Raw genomic sequence first — 20,311 nt, 5'->3', positions numbered from 1 at the left:
TGGGCCATGTATCATCTGTAGATTTGTTCGAAAGAAATGATTCGTTCAGGTGTATTCAAGTTGAGCAGTCACAGGCGCCCTCATGCATTGCATTTGCAGCTGCTTTATTTAGAAGCAGTGAAATTGAGCAACGGGCCCACTTTTCGGGTCCCTTCACGGGCCTTTTTCAGGCTACCGTCAGGCCTTTCTTGAGCCACGCCTTGTTTGCTGCCCTCTTTACTGCTTGGTACTTTATTTATCTCCAAGGATCGTCACCAGAGGCACATGTTTCTATTACGACATTGAGCACTCAAGAAACCTGCCTGGTCAAGCATTCGTGACTATCAAACTAGGTCAAGCCAAATACTGGTAATTTTGGGCGTAGCAAGAGTCGTCTGAACAGTTTTTAGATGTCTACTGTGTCGATGCTAATCACATTCACGCAAAAGTAGATAAAGCATGTCCCCATCAACGACGCTTCCATTCTCAAGCGACAAGATTAGTGGCCCTCTCTCCCCTCTCTCTGCTATGGCCTACGTCGCCGGTCACGGTAGAGGTGCACCCCGTGCCCAAAGGCACCAGCAACACTCGCCACTCAACGTCGGCTATACAATGGCCGTAGGAGGTCTCTACGATCAGATGCTGAACATTGGGGAAAAAAAGGATGACGACGAGCAGGAAAGTCAACAATTGCAAAGCCAACGCCACAGCTACACAGTTGACGAGGAAGATGTCAGCCTCGAGGTCCAGAACGCAGACCTCAGGGCTCAGATTTTTATACTGGAATCCGATGCCGAGGCCGAGCAGCGCGCACTGGATGACATGCTGACGGAGCTTACCAGCGCCCAGGAGGAGCTTTACAACGCTGAGGCCCGACTCGCAGCCAAGGAGTCTGAGTGTGCCGACCTCCAGGCCCGTCTTGCTCAATCCGGCGACAGTGGCAAGAATGGCACCACCCTTCCAGTAGGGGGAGGACATGCTCAGCCTGAGCTCCACGGCAGCACGGCTGAGATGCAGCGGCAGATTGACGACCTGTTGGACACCCTGAGAAGCAAAGACATGCTGCTGAGCAAGCAGGAGGCTGAGCTGGCTACCACTTGCGAGAAGTTGGCAGCTACACAGACTCAGGCACAACAATCTGTTGCATCGAGCCAGGATAATGCCTTAATCAGCGAGCACCGACGCACAGTTGAAAAGCTGAAGGAAGAAGTGCGCTTCTTCAAGGCCAATAGTGAGCAGCTCGGACAGGAAATACGCGAGCTGAAGGACGAGAACCTGCGGCTAGTCGAGGACTTGGAAGTCAAACAGAGAGAGTTGGATGACGAGAGGTCGTTGAATGTAGCGATAATGATACAAGTAGCAACGATACCAGCCGGACCGGAATAGTGGATTCTTACGTGTTCAATATTGTGTGTTTGTTCGCTTTTTCTTGGCCCTCCTTGTTCTGTCTATTGCTGCTTTGTATTTCAAGAAAATGAGCAGAGTTGATTTCTGTGTAAGAAATATCGTGGTTTCAATCTGATATACTTTATACAGTAGCCTCACCTCATCACTCACCTTACTTGCTTGTCTCTGTTGTTCTTATAACTTTTGAGAATGCGCAGGACCATGTGAGGTGGTTCATACCAGTGTGATACCGCATCAAGCCTGGATCTCTCACCGAGATCCGAGTCCTTATTGGATGAACGTCTTCAAGGTAACTTTCATGACTTTTACGAGCTTCACTGCGCTGCTCCTTTTAGATAATGCGAAGATCGCAGCACTTAGCTAGCCAGATATTGTTTCTTTTTTCATGCCCAGTCCATTGCAATTATCTCCTATCTAGTCGGTCACTTTCTCTGAAGACGTGGCACGTGGGATCACGAGAGCTATGAAAGATTCAGCAAAGTAGTTCCTAGGCGATAAATTACTTGGCTTTGGCACAGGTAGGTGGTGCAAGTACATATCTGTATCATGATATTCAATCATCGCCGGCAGTACCATTGTCCGTGCTTTCCTAGATACATCTGGATATCTTCCTTTACTTGAACCCGTGCCTGACTTTACCCAAGGCGAGCACCGATTGGGCCTCACGGTGCCTAGATTGGGGTCATGATACGGACGATTCAGCGTTTCATTTACTACAAAAATGAACCTGTGTGTTGCTTCTTATAAGACGACGTAAACGTAAAGCCACAATTTCCCCAACGCCACGCTGCTAAACCATTTAGGACGATGGTGACTGACTATCACCAGGTCCTATGCATATCGGCGCTTGCCCATCTGCAGAAATCCAGCTGCTGCTCTCCTGTTCCATGCAAATTTTCCCAAAATGATAGCAGAGCTAATACAAAGACAAAGGAACAAACAAAAGAAACAGTGCTTTAGTCCTCGATCGGGAGCACTGTCCGTACGCCATCTTTGATTTGGTCTAAAGACATGTTAGGGAAGGGTGTTTCGGGTGGGAAATTGAGAGATGCTGCTTACACTCCAAATAATGGACGACCTCGCCGTAGTCTTTGCACACGTGGTGTCCGCTCCAGCCACCGTCTGTGGGGCCGTTGTCACTTCCGTCCATTGGCGTGTGCGCCTCAAGAGTAAGATCTGCAGCACACATGGCGCCTTGCCGCATGTAGTCGAGGCAGTGGAGCACATGGGTCTGGTAGTCTTCTGGAAGGCTGGAGCCGTTGTTAGACTCCAGGGCGTTGAAAATGCGACCAAGAACAAACTAGGCTGTGTTAGTAACCCGACAACAAGGTGAGGTGTGTGATAGGGAAGATTCGGCACGTACAACGCAATGTAGCTGGTGAGTCATTGTGGTAGTGAAAAAGGTGGTCTTGTTCGGTGAGGCATAGCCAGCGCCAACTATTCGGAGAGTTAGCAAAAGCTAGAGAGACAGGTTTGGGGGGAGATAAATATAGACATACCCGGCATCAGAGTGTTCCAACGAGCCAGCGTCTTTTCTGAATAGAAGCCGTTCGGCTCAGAGGGCGTAAAGGACTCGTCCGACTCCCACTTAACGACTCTAGTGGTGACTGGTTCTGTCAGTTTGGCACATTCAGCTCTTGGGATTCGACTGCCACTTACAGTGTGGCCCTTCCCCTGTATAATCGCCACCGACCTGCCATGAGGCTTGCGGCCGGCCGCGCGCGTGGAGCAGCAGCAGCAAGCACAGAATGACGATCAGAAGCACCGTGTCAATGAGCCAGCGGTGACAGTGTGCTGTATCCAAGGCTGCAGCCACGCGAATCCCTACCATGCGGTAGCCCCGAATGCGCGCATCCTCGAGGTCGATGTCGTCCCACCGCTTCTCGTCCTCGCCCATGAGGGAGCCGACCTCAGTGCTGGACTCATGGTCGCTGATGTGGTCGCGGTCGTGCTCGTCTAACGTGTCGACGTTCTTGTAAGTCCGTGTGCTACTGTCCATTATTGTTTGGCTGGGAGGAGACCTAAAAATCGATAAGGATGGCGCGTGATTTGTGTTTGCGTCTTTGTTCGGGCAGTTGCTTGGAGGTTTTCTTGTGGACAAGACAAACGGCCATCGGCATATCCAGGGGCCTATATAAAGGCGTCACTAAAGCGTCGCCATTCTGTACCCCTCTTCTCTTCTTACTCTCCCCTTGTTTTATGTGAGGAAGACGGTGTTCCATGTTGGGATATTCGAGACGAAATGTAGGGTGACGCGACATCAACTTTCCACTACTCCGTGCACCAACCCAAAACATGAGTGTGCACGGGGGGGCCAATCTCAAACAATTATGAACACTTGGCCCGTGCACATCGCCAGCAAACAAGATCACCGACGAAACTGATTACCTCAGCAATCAGAACCGTCACCTTTCTGCGCCATTATATTTTTTTAACGGCGTACGGGGTGCTTTTCGAAACATCATCTCACCACCTTCTCTGATACCGTTTAAGGCGTTCCACAAATTCTAGAACTGGCTTGGAAAATAAAAGCGTGATACGAATCGGTAAGCCTGAGGGTGAATTCAGGTCTACAATCTTATGTGAAGCACTTTTGATTATTTACACATCCCTAGGAAACACAGGAACTATGATCGCCCAGCTGCAACTTGCACGAGGGGCACATCTTTTGAGTATTAAAAATTATAACATATGTTTTTCATAGTGCAGACAAGTCCAACATGTCCCCTCAAAAGCTGTCTCGCCAGAGTCATTAGTCGGCGAAGTTTCTAGTCCTTGTACGGAGTACGGAGTACTTGTCAAGCATGGGAATCCGCCACACTGTAGGACTTCCGCCCCACTTGGCCGTACGGGCCTGTTATTGGCCAGAAGGCACAAAAGCGGGACACGGCACTAGTATTAATACGGACCCCCAGAAGGGTCGCGATGTATCTATTTCTTCCTTAGTACGGAGTACGACGTACACAACACACATCTGCTCACGCTACACCAAATTCAGCCTCCTGCTCCTCACAGTGCATATCACCTTCATGAACCCTGCGCATACTCGTAAGCTCTAAGCCTCCACAGTACTCCATACTCTGTTGTTATGCACAACATCACTGTTTTGTGCAGCGGGACTCGTGAGTCGAATGAACTAGGCCAAACTGGGTCAACTGTGCCGTGTGATGAAGAAATTAATGTACTGTGTGGCTCGCTATCTAGCAGGGGAATTTATGCACGTGCATAGCTCGGAAATACTCCGTACCCAACCACAACAATGACAGATGCTCACTAGACTACTTCACATACACACTGTTATCCAATATTTATTAAAGTATTAGAAGTCAGTGACTGATCTCTCGTTGGTGACAGGCTTCGGACCTACGACGTATGTACAGAGTACGGAGTACTAGTTTATTGATTAGCAACGGATCGTTATCCCTCTTAGTCTTCCCGCCTCAGTCACTTTCCTAATTGGGCTTTCTAACCGCTGTCGCATTGTATCTTACTCTCCACTTTCTGGCGTGATATACTACGCACTGAGTATAAGTATCATGCAGGATACCTGTAGGCTTCTCATCACGCGGCCTTTTTCTCGCTCCTTCTCCCTTCTCATTTTTCGAACTTGTAGCCGTAAGAATGACCGAGAAAGGGACTACGAGTGTGACTCAACAACCGGTCGTGACTTTGGTCACGACTCAAGGCACTATCGGCCAGGACCGGGTACAGGTAGATGATGTGAGTACTTTCTTAGGGGCGGGTACTTCCGTGCAAGGTGTTTTTTTTGGCTTTGCACTATTCGATTACTAGTCGCTGGCACTAACGCATTCGCTTTAGGATCGCGACGATGACCTAGGCTACTGCGATGGGGATTCGTAAGTCTCATGTCTGGCAGAGTCTATGTATGATTGGGTTTGACAGTTTCTTTTAGCGAAGCATCTGCCAGCTTTCTATCATCATTAAACTCGAGCATTCTACAATACAAGTAAGTACTTACGTCTCTATGGCTGCCTTCTAGCACCCTTGGACGACCGTGTTAGACAGCTAAGGTTAACTATGTTACAGATATGCGGTTCGTATTTTTAAGTCGATACGTGTGGCTACCTCATCAACCACAAGCCGCGTTGTTTAGTGTGCTAATAAAAGTCATAGAATGGCCGCCGCTATCATGCATTTCGAGAGGGTGCCTATCTGGTAGTAAGTTACGAAAGTATAGTCCTTTATGACCAATATTATTGACACGCGACAAATAGCCAAACGATCACGAAGAGCAAGAGCGGATGGACCTGGGACATCACATTTATCGCCTGCTCTTGAACGGAGAGCTCTTTCTCGCCCCTATTAGCAGCAACCCCCAAAGGGTCCTTGACCTGGGCACCGGCACCGGCATTTGGGCAATGGACTTTGCTGAGTTAGGCACGCCTCCCAAAATTTCCGAACAAGCTGCTATTAACGCTCTAATTTGTAGCCAGTATCCCTCTGCAGAAGTCCTAGGCACGGACCTAAGTCCTATTCAGCCAAAGTGGTATGCTAAAGTGCTACACTCTCCATTACTTGTTTCTAGTATACAACGACGCTTACTCTTGAATAGGACTCCCCCGAACTGCGCCTTTGAAGTGGATGACTTTGAGGAGGAGTGGATGTTCCGTAAAAAGTTTGACTACATTCACGCCCGCGAACTGGAGGGCTGCGTTAGCAACCCCGACCAGCTCTTCCGTCGCGCTTATGAGCACCTGGCTCCAGGCGGGTGGTTTGAGATGCAGGCCGTTTGCTCTAGTCTTCGCTCCGACGACGGCACGGGTGACAGCGCGGAAAGTGCACAGATGTGGATGAAATCTATTTGCGACGGCGCGAGAAAGTTTGGTAAACCTCTTGACTCGGCTCCGGAGTGGAAAGAGAAAATGAAGGTGGCTGGGTTCATCGATGTCCAGCAAGATATTCGCAAGGTCCGTCTAACTGTTTACCTAAATATGTACAGATAAACTAACACCTTCCTAGGCTGTAATTGGGACTTGGCCAAGTGACCCTACACTAAAGGAAATCGGCAAATTTCAGTATATCCAAGAACAGCAGGCAATTGACTCATACACACCGGGAATCTTTTCTAGTGTTCTTGGCTGGAAGGATGAGGAAATCAAGGTGCTTATTACCAAAGTGAAGAAGGACATCAAGAACCCAGAGTACCATCTCTATATTCCCGTCTATTTTATTTGGGGCCGGAAACCGTAACACTGCGGCTAGTTTTACGAAACCTGACGGAATAAACTTGAGAATTTGATTCCTAATGCCAAGACAATTTCCCTAGTCAACTTCCTTTGCTCTGAATATTTACAAAAAAACCCATGATTGTTTTCTTTGCCCTCTTGATTGGATTCTCCCGAAAACCAGGACACTGTCATCCAGAACTTGATTTTTAGAAAATACCGAGCGCCTTAGAGGACTTCTGACGACCCGGTTTGCACCGAAATAGTCGTTGCGTTTCTTTGATTACACTTATAAAAAAATGTACATGTCCTCGGCAACCCAGTCATTTCGACCAACCAATCTCCCAGGTACACCTTCGCACATACTGACTTCCTGCAGGAGGCTCCGAATCTGGCGTGAGAATGTTGTTGAAATCTGAATTAGTCATATATAACCCTGCCTACCACGATGAAAGGTATGGGATCCCTACTTTTGCACATGGTGCAGGTGGTATGACAATTCAACAAACGTCCCCACTGCCTTCCTTCTGGTCCAACTCTTGAATATCAGTGACTGGGTCTAAGAGCTTTTGGGCGTAAGTTGACCGTAAATCCTCCTCTGCGTAAGCATTCGGCCATCGTTCCAGAAGCCGTGCGAGCAAGGCACACAGCTCCTCTAATTCGCGCGGTTCTCTCTCTTCGCCATCGACCATCTGGATCACCGATGTATTTGGAGCCTTCATGCACGGGTAAACAGACGTGTGAAGACCAAAAACGATACCTAATAGCTGTGCTGACATAGAAGCCGTTGCCTTTCCTTTCTTTATCGCCACTCTCTTTCTTTGGGCCAGTGGCGACGGCGGCACAGAGCTTGCAACTTTTCCTAAATGTAAAGCCTTGCGTTTGGCTATTCTCCTCGTCTCACGAGCCGTCTGGCGGACTGGCGGCATAATGGCGGCAAAATGGGGGTCGCCGGACGTTCGCAAACACATGACTATACTAACGATTCCGTACAACGTATCAGAGAGTCCTAAAGCTTTCTCGGCATTCTGGAGGGCCTCTTTTATGTAAAACGTCAGACCCGGCGTGAGGCTGTCATTCTGACGGTTCTGGACTCGGAAAAAAAGAAGGGACATGTGGCCATTGGCAACTTGGACTGGAACAGCCATGTCCATCCCTGGGAAGTTCCCAGGAAGAAACAGGGCTGCGCCACGTTTGTATGCCGCTTCCAGGACGTCTATTGTTGGGCTTGCGGACAGGCGAATGAAATGATTGAAAAACACCAGTCCTGAGTCGAGGATATGTTGAGTTTCGGGATCATGATCAAGGGACAGCACTTTTCCCCATGCATCTTTACCCAAGAGAGCGATCAAAACGCTTTGAAGCGCTACCGCTCTAGGAGGAACGGCGTCTTGAGCCACGTCGACGTCTTCGTCTGGGAGAGAGCGAAACGGCTCTGAGGCGTAGTCTGATGCAAAAAGAAGAAGTAGGGAGGCTACCTGTTCACCTATATCCCCTGGGTTGACGGCGCCAGAATGTAAGCCGCAGATCCAGGACCGGACGCAAGAAAGACGGACAGACGGGTCCTGTAAGAGGCAAGAGGCTGCCAGTGCCAAGACAGGTTCACTTGGCTGCGTCGTCACCAGGCTGTTCCTGTCTGGTGAAATTGAGATCAAGTATCGCATCGATGATGCCACCATAGCCTCGGCTAGGATAGGAGAGCAAATGTAAAAGTTCATCCTGTAAGTCAACAAGGAGAGGTCATATGCTAGACGATCCTTTTGTGCAGAGATTTTCTCGATGGCGAACCTGAGCAGCAGGGGCCATGACATTCCAGCTTCTAGATAGGCGCCCCAGAGCGGTCGACCGTGAGAAAAGAGTTGCTTCATCGCATTGGTGGTACCCATAGGCTCTTCTAGACTGGCTGCGGACGGAGTGAAGAGATTGAAGGTGTTGATTTTATAAATAGGGTGGAAAACACCTACCTTTAGAACCTTCGCACTTTGGTCGTATCGGTCTAAGGGCGTGAAATTGCTTATTCTAGAAGTCGTGTCGAGCAAAACAATGAAGAAGGGTGCCTTTGCTTCCTTTGTCTCCTTCTCGTCGTTGCCTTCAACAATGGTTTTTGCAGCCCTCCGCAAGCTCCGAAAAGCAGAGTTTGTGCCGTCGTCCAGAAGTGCCCTAGCTTCGTCAAAGCAGATAATGACAGGCTGCGTCTTGTCCTCAAGCGGCGAGATCGGAGGCGAGTTTAGCCCCAACGCTTCGAGGCTGGCCTTTAACTGGTCAAGCATGTTGTGAACAGTCGAAACGTCGACTAAAGTAGTATTGAACAACCCTTCTAGCTTCTGGCGCAGAGCAGCGACTTCCTTTGTGCTTCCTGTCAGCAGTTCGAAGAGGCCTGCGGCCGTTATGCCAACCTCTTTGCAGCACTTTGCGATCGTGATCTGGTTTGCAAGATATATTTCCCAAAATTACTCCTCGTGCCCCCGAAAAGCGCCGATTGGTGTTTCTCCCATCGTGATAGGACGCGGAAACCCCAAGCTGTTTCTTGGTGCCAGATTCGAATAGGCGACGTAGACGCCGTATCGAACAGCCATCTGCCTCACGGAAAACGACTTCCCTATTCCCGATGGCCCCACAATTGTCGAGTATGGCGCAAGATACTTGCCGTTCATCGCAGAAAACCTGGCGTGTTGACCGAGCAAGGTAGACAAGACGCCTTGGCTAGCGTGGCCTCCTTTTGCGTCCGACTTCTCTATGCGTCCGAAGGCCGCTGCAGCAGTTGAATATTGATGAGGGTCTTTGTCTTGGACGGTAAACAGGGATTTAACCAGATCTCTGGCTTCACGCTGCGAGGAAGTCGTCGGGAACCTCTCATCGTACTTGCAGCGCAAGACGCGCCAAGCATTCACAAAGTCGTCTGGTTTCTCGTGACGTGCCGTCGTCAAGGCTCTTGGTATTTCGGTGTCAAAAAACATTTCGGTGAGGCTGAGAATTGCACAATTTAGGATAGCCTTCTCATTCGTACTACCCCCTAGAGAGGCAATATTATTTGTGACGAAGCTCGCGGTAGTTGGGCCAAAGCCCGCCTTGTTGCACAAATCGGCAGCTGAGGAAACATGGCGCCACCAAGTGAGATCTCCAGGGAGGTTGTCCATTTCTTTTGCGCTGCTGCGTTAAGCTGGTCCGGTATTGTAAAATAGGGATGCGGAGATGTTAAACTTTGGAGACAAGTTCGGGGCCATAAACGCAAGACAATCGTTTGAGTGTCTCTAGCAAGCTGGAAAATAATATCACAAAAAGAGTACGGACTACTACTACCTCAAAACAGGCAGGATAAAAATTATCAAGCTTGTGCGGTTGCACAAGGGTGATGTAGACTGACACGTGACATGTGTCTGACACATGAGGACACGGGTAGTAAGACAGCTTGCTTTGATAATCGTTGGAAAAAAGATAAAATGAGGCTCTAATTGCATATATCTTAGTGATACGTTTCGCCGAAAGGAAGTAAGGCCATATGAACACTCAATATGAAACCCGAAATACTTCACCCACACCTCCATGCATTGGCTTTATGGATGTGCTAAATAGGTAGCCTGCGCCACACAGTACAGGCTTTTACTCATACATATCTTGCAAGAACAATATACAAGTCATTTTCGACGGGTTCTCAACAGTTCCTAGATGATGTTGATTAGACGATACGCTTGGCCTTTTGGCAGAATAATTTCAGTGAAAATTGATATGCTATTGCGCTATATGAGTTTTTCAGCTTAAACGTTTGCACTCGACAGCGTTTCGGAAAAATGTAGAGGCTCAAAGAAACCCCAGTCTGTGATATTTTGCATTTTTATCCTTTGTATGCTTTAACTTCTCTAACAGTCGTCATGAAAGATGCCTTCGGCTCTGGAGAGTTTGTTGGTAGGAGGAGTAGGAGGGTATCAAAACAGAGTGTGCCATCGTGCAGCCAGTGGAAAATGTACCAGTAAGGTTGGCAAGCGCGGTATTTCTTCACTCCAAGAGCGTCAATTTCTTCCATAATGTCGTCTCCCAAGACGTGAATGTCCAAATTGGCTTTTGTCCTATCCGGGGAAGACTGGATTGGAGTCAGACCAAAAGCGATGGGCACGCGGCCGCAAAAAATGGACACAGTTGACTTACCGCTTTAGGAAGTACTCCTCATCCTTTCTGCACGCCCCACGACAGTATCGACTGGGCAAGTGATAGCGAGGCCCGCTGTCTAAGGGCTTGAATTCGAGCATCCGTCAATATGTAGGCTTTTTCGGCGTTTCCAGATCCGCCCAGGGGCGAATAGGCGGCAAGTTGGATGCCCTTCTCGCGGCAAAAAGCAGCGAGCTTCGGCTGCGCACAGAAAGGGTGCAGCTCTACCTGACTCACTGCAGGTACGATACGGCACACTGCTGCAATTGCTAACGCCAGTAGCCTTGAGCCATTAGGAGGAGAGGTTGCATTCTGCCGTAGAAAAACATCCTCCATGGCTTTACACGTCCGCACAAAATCCCAATCGGCCTGCGCGTCTGTCGAGCCGTCTTCGCGTCTAGGGTATACGGCATGGTTTCCGTTTGGGTTCAGGGGTACCGGCCCTACAGAGGGTCGCCGTTAGGGCACCAAAGGAGCGTGCAAACGCAACAAGAAGCGCGGGGTGTCTTGGCTCACAGTGCAACAGCTAAAGGTCGAGGTACTCTGTTAGTGCGGCCTGGCCGTTGGCCAGGGCCATTCGGCCCGGGTATTTCATGCCTGCCACAGTTTATCAGTAATGAACAGCTTATGGCGGGGTATTTCGCTTTCATGAATCATTTGGCCAATGGACCCCTCGTTTTTAGATCGGCAGACAGTGTTTTGTACTCCGTAAAGGTTCGGCAAACATAGAATGGCAAAGTCACAGACCCGTAGGACCATGCCGTATCAATTCTGTATCCACGTTCGATAGCGCTTTTCACAACTATAAATTCCGCCGGCCAATCCTGGAAGACTACTTGTTGCACGGTGATGCACGGACACCGCACATAAAAATCAGTGGAATGATATTATGCAGAAAATAACCAACGATCCGGCAATTGTACGTCATATCGAGCCCAGGCCGGTTTTGCTAAGGGTGCTGCGCAGATCTTTAGATCCGTGCTAATACACGTGCATACGAGGTGGATATTATTCGGACTCGCCACAGGTGCACTCACCAGATCTGAATGGTGGCAAAATCTCGCTCGAATTTGGCAGCCTTACTTGACGAGGAATTTCAGGCGTGCGAAAACGACCGTTTCCACCGTAAGAAGTGCTGCTCGATTGTTTACAGTGGCAAAGATCGGAAGACAAGCCTGAAAATACCTGATAAGGGGCGCGAATAATACCCCATCCACCTCGTACACGAAAGTAGGTGTTATTATGCACGATCTACGGAGTACGGACATTACATATATCCAGCTCCACATCCTGCTCGATTGGCTCTTTAGTGACGTTTTTGCGCCAACCAAAAGCGATCACCGAAGGCTGTGGCAAAGTGTACACCGTATTTTAGACTTTAATACCTATACCGACTTCGGGGTTTACTCGTAGAGCTTCTGAGTGCGCCTTCTTGTACTTTGCGTAGGTACTAATCCAGATATACAAGCAACACTTTGTGTTTCTATTGTGTAGCAACTCCTATCACTATGTCTTGCTTTATTTCCAGATCTCGCCCAATCCATCTTACAGCCTTGTATTTCACAGATATCAGATCAATACCATATCTACACCAGAGAAGGTCTCGCTCTTTTCCCGTAACTACTAGATATCCGCTCCTTTTCATTCTCCTGCTTCCGGGGCACCTAACCGAGTGTGTGTTATGATAGTGATCGCCCATCCGTGGACCTCGATAAAGGAGCAGCACCGGCAAACTACGCCCGTTAGCTTGTCAAAATTGGGTTTGTTTGCCTGACATACGATGCCGCCCATAAGGGCGAATCAGGAGGCGAGCCACGCGATCTGGAGGATTCGTACCAGTGTGTGGAGGACATCAAGTCCGACGTCACTTATCTGCACAGCTGCAAGGACGTCGAAACGAACAAAGATTGGCGCTCTCGGCATCTGTGCCTCGGGCGGCTATGCACCCTTTGAGGCACAGACAGATATTCGCATCAAGGCTGTCGACACCTCGGCCGCAGTATGTGCCGGAACCATGACCCGACGTGGTCACGACAAAGATTCTACCACTCCTGATACCTTCAAGAGTCAGTTAGAAGCGGCTGGAAACGATCGCAAGTCCGACGTCACAGGAAAAAAGGTGCCAACTGTGCATTTGCTGCTGGAAAGGTTCGAAGACGCGGGAACTCTGCCAGAATCAATCCGGGGTCTCGCATCGTATTACCGCACACCAAGGGGAAATCATCCGCGTGCGACCAACACCACCATTCCACGCAGCTGGGATATCATGGAAAACTTTGATGCCTATGCGTACAACCACTTGATCAGCCCGCCGAAGGAACTGGTCGTGCTTGATGGACTTACGCATGCAAACCTGTATGATGACGTCGATGAGGCAGCATCGAATTGTACCGAGTTCTTTGGGAAGTATCTCATTCAGAACAGCAGGAGTTTCTGTTTTGAACTCGTTCAATACGAACCATTTGTGGCCTTCTAACAGACTGTTCATAGGGCGTTGACCACTTCACAAGCTTGAATGGAAAGGAAATTCTTCAGCTTCATACACGCTCTCTTAGTACCTGATGATGTATCTGGTCTTGAGTCCAACGAAAATATATAGGAGAACGACAATGAGCTCGGGTGAGAACTCTAGAACGACGCGAATAGGAAGAGCACCGGTAACTGGATTTAGGCTTGTCTCCCAGGTGGTTAGGCCAACGAGGGCATAAAGCACACGCACCCCGACGAAAATGAGGGCTATACAGACGGCGTAGAGAAGCTAGCAGTTCGACACATCAGAAATCAGGATCAGCATAGACACAATAATCATAGAGACATATAATATACGTACAGCGGTTCCAGTGGCGAAGGTAGATGCTATCGTAGCCTTGCTTCGTCGGCACTTCAAAACAGAGGACACGGCCCAGATGGCCAGAATACCCCAAGACAAGGTAAGCAGAGCGCTGCCAGCAGATGCATATTGCAGGTCGCTCAAACTCTGCTCGTCTTCTGACAGAGACGACGACCCAACACCGGCCAAGGCCCCGCCAGTGGCCACGAGGACATGGAAGAAGCAAATGCGCGTCCACCCAGAGCCAGTACTGCTATCTGGGTAGCAGAGGAGGTTCCTAATAACACGTAAGAACGAAAAATCCTGCGGAATGGTGTCAGGTGCGGTTCTTACACTTCGTGGAGAATCCCAGCGGTGGCCAGGAGAAGGAGTGCTAGGCCCACAATCGCAACACTGTTTCCAGCGTGCGATGTGGCATAAAGGGACAAGGCAGTATCAACGATGCGAAGTGTGCAAAAGGCAAATAGATGTAGCCAGCCCAGCAGACCAACGCGGAAGTGGTGATAAGCAAGGTAAAGAACGAGCAGCGACAGGACAGCATAAAAGACCAGTTCAATCGTGGATAGTGCGTCTGTCATACTTTGACTCGGTACGGAGGTAGAGGCTCGATTGGCGTTATGGGTTATATTGTTGGTATCCTTTTTGAAGCTTCTCGTTATGTGTTTCCGAATATTCGTTTTCAGGACAACTAGAACGACAGAGACAAGAAGAGTCACAAATTTGGCATGTATAAACCGTCGAGTCTTTCTGTACTATGAAGCTGAGAGTAGGGCTGATGCGAAGCAGGGTTACAAATATACATGGGTAGTTAGGCGTACGCAGGGATGTATGCAACAAGCGCTTCGTCAGCCCGCTGCCCTTCAATCCTTCCAAATCCTTCCAGCCATTATTTTGCACATAGTACTCTGTAGGATTGGGAACTACGACGTATGGGAACAGCATGGGGCTGAACGATACCAGGCATCCGTATCATTCATTATCCTAGACCTCGGAACGGCCGTCATTGGCTACTTGAGCCGCGTTTGACGGAACCGGTTAGCCTATCCCATACTCCCCCCTGTCTCTGTCAGACGCAGCTGCTCGGCATTCCGTCTCAGGACTAGGCAGAAAAACCAGTAAAGGTCCGGAGCCGCAGCAAGAAACGCGGAATTAGGACGTCCTATCCCTTTCGTCTAGAGGTAAACCGCAGCCGCAGGTGGTCTCCGAACTTCGTCCGAGAAACCTTTGCCACACCAAGTTGAGGATTGGATCAGCCCAGATAAGGAACTGTGGCCTGCAACACCTTATTGGGGTAAGCTGCAGTGACACGTAGTACGACAGATCGCATCCAGTCTGTGTCAGTTTCGTTGTGTTGTCTTGCAGACGTCCATTTATGACGAGCGCCAAATTTTGACTACGCCACGAAGCGCTGCTTACGGCTATGATCAGCACTCAATTGTGCAGATCCCGGATGCATGCTCCCACGCCGAGTAGCCGTGCCAGACCTCTGCTCGGCGCCGAAACCCACAACATCTTGAGGTGTAATGCATCGGCATATACCCATGCTCACGATGGTTGGAGTATCCATATATACTCCGGTCTGAACAACCCCAACTGTAAGAATACCTCGCCTGTACATTCCTAAAGCGTATCACCTTCACGGTTTGCGTGCTGCGTATGTGCCAGCTTTGGCTCGGCTCGCACATCGGAAAGAGCGACAAGCCCTCGGGCTACAATACAGCTGGTATACCCAGAATAGTATGGCAAGCGGTAGGTATACAACAGGAAAACGCTTGCTGCTCATGTATATGTTATATGCTTGTAAAAGACACGCGACAAGTATGCAACAAACGTAGCTGGTCTCTTACGCCAACGGCCTCTGCCCGTACATGACCTGGGTCATGAAGTAGGCGTGAATCTTGAGGTTCCGCATCTCCTTGCGCATGCGGGCACAGTAGACCGTGATCTCCTCCTTGCTCCAGCCGAGCTGGGTGGCAGGCATGTTGACAGCGCCATTCATGTCACCCTCAAAGGCGGCACGCGTGTAGAGGCCGATCTCGCGCATCGCAGGGTCAGCGGCCCATTCGGAGATGGGGATCTAGAGAAGGTTCGGTCAGTCATGTATTGGAAAACAAAGACCGCAAAGGGACAAAACGGCATCTACGAACCTTGATGGGCACCTCGACAATGTTGACGAAACCGGCAGCTTCCATGCCGCGGCGGATGAGTTTGTCGGCAATGGGGCTGAAAGAGGCGCCGATGCCAAGCTTGTCGCAGCCCTGCTGGAAGATGTCGCCCCATTTGGACAAGGCCATTTCGTTTGTTACTGTGTTGTCATCGGAGAAGGCGCTGCCGTCAAAATCGTAGCTCTCGACCCATCCGCCGGGCTTGAGCGTCTTGTACGCGTCCTTGAAGAGTTTCGTCCAGTCGCGGACGCCACCGACGAGGTAGCGCAGGTGGATGTAGTCGACCGACTGCTCGCTGAACGACCACTCTTCGAAGTTCTCGATCTCGCTACGAGGGTCAGCCGAGGTCTACATGCAAAAGGAAAGGAAAAAGAGAGAAAGAGAAAGCACTTACAAGAACAGGTTGGGCGGCACCCATCCCGGCTGGATGGGCGACAGATCGGTGCCGATCACGGTAGCCTCGGGATGTGCATCAGCGAAATCACTGTTCTAGGTAAGCGATGGTACATCGTTGCGGAGAGTCAGGGCCACACACATAGCCCAGATGCCAGTTCCAGTGCCTATATCGAGGACTTTCTGCGGAAAATGTCAGCGGCAGAATGCGTATGCGCAGTGCGTCCTACTCACTTGGATGTTATCCGGCAGCGGCGCATAGTACAGCTTGCCGTTCATGGCCAACGTCAGGGCATGGTATCTGAATGGGGTTAGCAGAGGGAGGCGAGGAGGCGGAAAGCGGGTAGTATTACATAATCTCGAGAAAATTATTGGCTTCGTCGTCGTTGGGGGCCCAGTAGCCTTCAGATCCGACACGATCGCTGTGGTAGGTGCGGCCGTTGACCGTGCGATAGTGCAAGATGCTGGAGGCGATGGAAGCCGTCGAGCTGGCGGCATCCTCCTCAAGGGTCGAGTCGGCGTCGTCCTGGACGACTAGTCAGCCAACAAGCGGTGAGTGGAAGACGAGCACATGAGGCGTACATCAGACAGAGGCTCAAACGGCTGCACCAGTTCGGCAGGCACCGCAGGAATAATAGTGCCGGGAGAAGCAGCAGCGAGCAAGGGAGAAGCCGCAATGAGAGGAGCGATAGGCGGTGCGGAAGGGCTGGCGCCCGACGAAGTGGCAATGAGCAATGGAGACGCAGCGGCAGGAGGAGCAGCCGGTGCAGCCGAAGGACTGGCGCCCAGCGAAGAGGCAACGACCGTAGGAGAAGCCGCGGTACGAGGAGCAGCAGGCGAAGCGGAAGGGCTGGCACCCGACTTGGGTGACGACGGCTGTTGGGTCATGTTGGGGGCGAAATGTAATTATGCAAACAGGCGTACGACACGGAGACAATGTTTGAATTGGGAGGGGGAAATGGGCGTACGGGCCGAGCCTTAAGTATCACAAACGACGAGACGACGGCGCAACGGCTGCAGCTCTACCTAGCAGAAAAAGTCGGCGGGCAGCGGACGTAAGGCGGCATCTTGTACATTGGGAAAGGTCCGTTTCCGGTGCACACGTGTACAGATTGGCTGCCCACAAATATGTAATGTGATTTGTAGGAGACAGGTCATCTTTCGCAACGCTACGAGTGGCAGATGGGAGCCCGGTCCAGTCTTTCGCTGCTGCTAATTCGTGGCGCGTCCTGGCTGATTCTCTAGCGCTGCAACACAACCCAGCAGATGGGTCACCGAGCGTCTTCGGTCGGCATCCTGATACGACGTATCTTACTACGGAATTGTGGCTCGACATCGACGCGCTCTTGCGTCTGCTGCGATGCGCTCCTTCTTCGTCGGTCTACTGTGTCTTTGTTCAACCTACTCGTACAAAGTATTTCATCTTCCGACTGGCTTCGAGCAGCGGTCAATAGCGTTGTCTCGTTCTTTGTCCGTGTGTGGAGACCACATCTTCGCTATGTCTATACCCGGGTGAGGCCTGTCTTTCGTCTAGGATTTCCCCCGTCGCCTAGCGCGGGTCCTCTCCTACTAAATTACACTACGGAGTACGTTGTACATACGGAGTAGGACTGGTGTAAAGTACAAGTGCACGACCTGTCACTCCGTATGTGGGCCACACATGCAACGTAGAGCACAAGTACGAGTGTTCCGGCCCTCCGTACTCATACGGGGCTTGAGCAGGCCTAGTAGGGAGTATGACAGGCCATCTTGCAGTAGCCTTCAACGAATCGGGTCTAGTACATACACTACGACTTCAAGCTACATGGTACTTGCAGAGGGTCTTACATACGACTAGTATTCCGTACGTCGTGGGCAGAAGCCGTGGAATACTTAGTTAGGAGCAGCTCGGATAATTGCGGAGGTGTTGCGCTATAGGGCTGAAAGGCAGGGGCGTCTAGATAATGGAGGAGGTCGTCACGGCATTGCACAAGGCTCTCTGGTCTTTTTGCGCATTTCAGTTCGAAGCTAATGCTTGTGGGAATAGGTGCACGAGTAGTCACGTGCTAGGAATTTGGGTGCGTATCGCGCAACGCGCTGTATTTCAAAAAAGCGAATAGGAGGAGTTGTGTTTCAACATGCCGTATACTACAGAGTAGAGAAAACTGATTCTCATCTAAGAGTACGATCGCAAAGCCGTCGAGCACAGCGTTGTCTGGAAAACGCCCTGTATAAAAGACAATCCTACATAGTAAAGCCTCCCACTTCCTACCGTTGCCTTGTATCGACCTTTCCTGAATATCAATCATGTTACAGAGACTGGTATATGCATACGGCGCAGCTTACATAAAAAGACACACGTTTTGCTAATATACAGCTCCCCTCGGTTGTTAAATGCTGTTTTTTCCCCCAATAGCCGATGGCTTGACCTGCCTCGTCACTTCCCAAAATGTCCCAGGAATGGCCTCCGAATGCAGCCCTTCCTCCCCTCTTCTCACTTCTAGTCTCTGCATATTCTAAATCAAATGCTCTCAAACTCCCAATATGTTATCCCTTACAAGCACAGCCAGCTCTTCGGTCCCGCGCCTGACCGGTTTTTTACCGGGCATTTCTTTGTCATGTCCGGCTTATATCCCTGGGATGCCACACCGCAGATTCCAGTCGAGCTCGTCTTGCACCTAACTGGGGGCCGGTGAACTTGTATCGGATGCCATCTTGGGCCCGATCCACCGTTGTCCCGTTCATGCTAATCGCTCACCACCGTCCTGTCTACGCGCTTCCAAACGGCCGATCTAACAGCAATACATTCCTGGACGATCCGTGGAGGGGGCAGTACAGCCACAGCAATATGGTGGCACTGGGACCGTTCGTTTCTGACGCAGATATATGCAGATCCGTTGTCCTATTTTTTCACGGTCATCGATCGAGCACTGTGCTGGGCTGGCGGGCTGTGGTTTAGTCCGCTGCGCTGACTGGCGTCGGCGGTGCGTGTAATGTATAATTTCGCACCAAGAGCCGACTGGCAAATTAGCGGAAATGATTCCATCTACGCATGCGTGTGTTTATGCGCTTCTGCTGGAGGGTTACAGCTACATCTACTACAGCACTAGCAATGTCCTAAGTGGGCTAGCATACTTTGTCAATGGTCTGGGGGACAGTTGTCAAATTATCCAAAAAGAGGATGGGACCCCACTGTTATTATTCTTGTCTTATTTGCAGTTTATATACCATTCGACAACAGTGCTGCGGGCGCAGAAACCGTTCAAGCCATAATGACGGCTGGCGCCGACTGGCTGCAGTCAATCCAGAACGACGATGGTGGCTGGGGCGAGTCCCTGCAGTCATACTGCCACACAAGCTGCGCTGCGTGCAGTCCGTCCACGCCATCACAGACGGCATGGGACTTGATGGACCTTTTGACGGTGTTCCCTTCCGACGACGAAGTCGTTTTAGCCGGCATCACGTATCTCTTGCACGCATAGAAGAATCGGACACATGGTTCCGACAGAGGCGCATCTTCGTCCAGAGAAACGCTGCACGGGGACAGGCTTTCCTAACTTGTTTTACCTCAGTCACACAATGTACCGGCACTGCTTTCCCATGATGACACTGGGGCGGTTTATGTATACTCTTGAGGCTGCCGGGAAGAAGACAATGGAGTAATCTTAAATGCGTGGATAAGTCAAGCCACGTCAACTAGGCTAAACAGCGCTATTTCAGTGTTTCTGTTTCATTTGATGCCTACTACTTTTTGGAGTGAACAATAACGTGAGTCGCATGATTTGCCGTATTTAAGAACGGCTATACCATCATTCATGTGGTGATATCTTGCTGTGTATGCTGCGAAATACTCATCAGGCCTACTCTGCCAGTTTTACTTTGCGAATATTGGAATTGCTATGCGAAACAAGTGGGCGAGAAAGACTCTAATCACAAGCTAGATATGGGATTCTCAACAGATCACAACGATGTCCCTAACAGGTGAACACCCGCCAAACACATTCCAATTTTAAACCTGCATACGGCCTTCTACGAGAATCCTGTGTCATGGTTCCCTTAAGAAGCCTCATATGTATCGGCTACTGCTGGGGACTGCCAGAAGACATGCGCCGATACGTCTTTGTTCCAAAAATAGACGAAGGTCTCGGTACCGTATCTGCATATGCCGAGGAGACTATCTGACCAAAATCTGGTCCGTGGATAAGGGTCGCCTAGACTGTCATCGGTGC

At 50.2% G+C, this 20,311-nt stretch overlaps 8 protein-coding genes across 8 annotated transcripts; 4 read left to right on the top strand and 4 right to left on the bottom strand.

The window, feature by feature from the left end:
• Positions 1 to 438: 438 nt before the first annotated feature.
• CMQ_2898 (uncharacterized protein) lies at positions 439 to 1,365 on the top strand (the record flags this gene model as incomplete). Its single annotated transcript, XM_014316976.1, has 1 exon — positions 439 to 1,365. One exon carries the CDS (start codon positions 439 to 441, stop codon positions 1,363 to 1,365), a length of 927 nt encoding a protein of 308 aa, XP_014172451.1.
• A 977-nt stretch (positions 1,366 to 2,342) lies between these two features.
• On the bottom strand, positions 2,343 to 3,385 carry CMQ_2905 (uncharacterized protein; the record flags this gene model as incomplete). The annotated part of the gene is made up of 5 exons (XM_014316983.1): positions 2,343 to 2,389; positions 2,446 to 2,686; positions 2,750 to 2,823; positions 2,886 to 2,993; positions 3,046 to 3,385. 5 exons carry the CDS (start codon positions 3,383 to 3,385, stop codon positions 2,343 to 2,345), a joined length of 810 nt encoding a protein of 269 aa, XP_014172458.1.
• A 1,622-nt stretch (positions 3,386 to 5,007) lies between these two features.
• Positions 5,008 to 6,597, top strand: CMQ_2547 (umta methyltransferase family protein; the record flags this gene model as incomplete). Its single annotated transcript, XM_014316625.1, has 7 exons — positions 5,008 to 5,106; positions 5,206 to 5,243; positions 5,434 to 5,440; positions 5,622 to 5,779; positions 5,837 to 5,893; positions 5,960 to 6,314; positions 6,406 to 6,597. The coding sequence occupies 7 exons, from the start codon at positions 5,008 to 5,010 to the stop codon at positions 6,595 to 6,597; spliced, it is 906 nt and encodes a 301-aa protein (XP_014172100.1).
• A 1,577-nt stretch (positions 6,598 to 8,174) lies between these two features.
• CMQ_3076 (uncharacterized protein) lies at positions 8,175 to 9,529 on the bottom strand (the record flags this gene model as incomplete). The annotated part of the gene is made up of 3 exons (XM_014317154.1): positions 8,175 to 8,291; positions 8,537 to 8,995; positions 9,158 to 9,529. 3 exons carry the CDS (start codon positions 9,527 to 9,529, stop codon positions 8,175 to 8,177), a joined length of 948 nt encoding a protein of 315 aa, XP_014172629.1.
• Positions 9,530 to 12,495: 2,966 nt separating this feature from the next.
• CMQ_3170 (alpha beta superfamily hydrolase) lies at positions 12,496 to 13,191 on the top strand (the record flags this gene model as incomplete). Its single annotated transcript, XM_014317248.1, has 1 exon — positions 12,496 to 13,191. The coding sequence occupies one exon, from the start codon at positions 12,496 to 12,498 to the stop codon at positions 13,189 to 13,191; it is 696 nt and encodes a 231-aa protein (XP_014172723.1).
• A 75-nt stretch (positions 13,192 to 13,266) lies between these two features.
• CMQ_3090 (uncharacterized protein) lies at positions 13,267 to 14,123 on the bottom strand (the record flags this gene model as incomplete). The annotated part of the gene is made up of 3 exons (XM_014317168.1): positions 13,267 to 13,473; positions 13,546 to 13,795; positions 13,879 to 14,123. The coding sequence occupies 3 exons, from the start codon at positions 14,121 to 14,123 to the stop codon at positions 13,267 to 13,269; spliced, it is 702 nt and encodes a 233-aa protein (XP_014172643.1).
• A 1,265-nt stretch (positions 14,124 to 15,388) lies between these two features.
• On the bottom strand, positions 15,389 to 16,991 carry CMQ_3215 (methyltransferase type 12; the record flags this gene model as incomplete). Its single annotated transcript, XM_014317293.1, has 7 exons — positions 15,389 to 15,622; positions 15,693 to 16,038; positions 16,105 to 16,194; positions 16,246 to 16,286; positions 16,338 to 16,404; positions 16,457 to 16,629; positions 16,686 to 16,991. The coding sequence occupies 7 exons, from the start codon at positions 16,989 to 16,991 to the stop codon at positions 15,389 to 15,391; spliced, it is 1,257 nt and encodes a 418-aa protein (XP_014172768.1).
• Positions 16,992 to 19,354: 2,363 nt separating this feature from the next.
• Positions 19,355 to 19,564, top strand: CMQ_3145 (squalene-hopene cyclase; the record flags this gene model as incomplete). The annotated part of the gene is made up of 1 exon (XM_014317223.1): positions 19,355 to 19,564. The coding sequence occupies one exon, from the start codon at positions 19,355 to 19,357 to the stop codon at positions 19,562 to 19,564; it is 210 nt and encodes a 69-aa protein (XP_014172698.1).
• Between the last annotated feature and the right edge of the window lie 747 nt (positions 19,565 to 20,311).

The sequence above is a fragment of the Grosmannia clavigera genome, assembly GCF_000143105.1.
Source record: "Grosmannia clavigera kw1407 unplaced genomic scaffold GCSC_144, whole genome shotgun sequence".
Lineage (NCBI taxonomy): Eukaryota > Fungi > Ascomycota > Sordariomycetes > Ophiostomatales > Ophiostomataceae > Leptographium > Leptographium clavigerum.
Note: the sequence above shows the minus strand (reverse complement) of the source record. Positions and strands in the feature narration are given on the sequence as shown.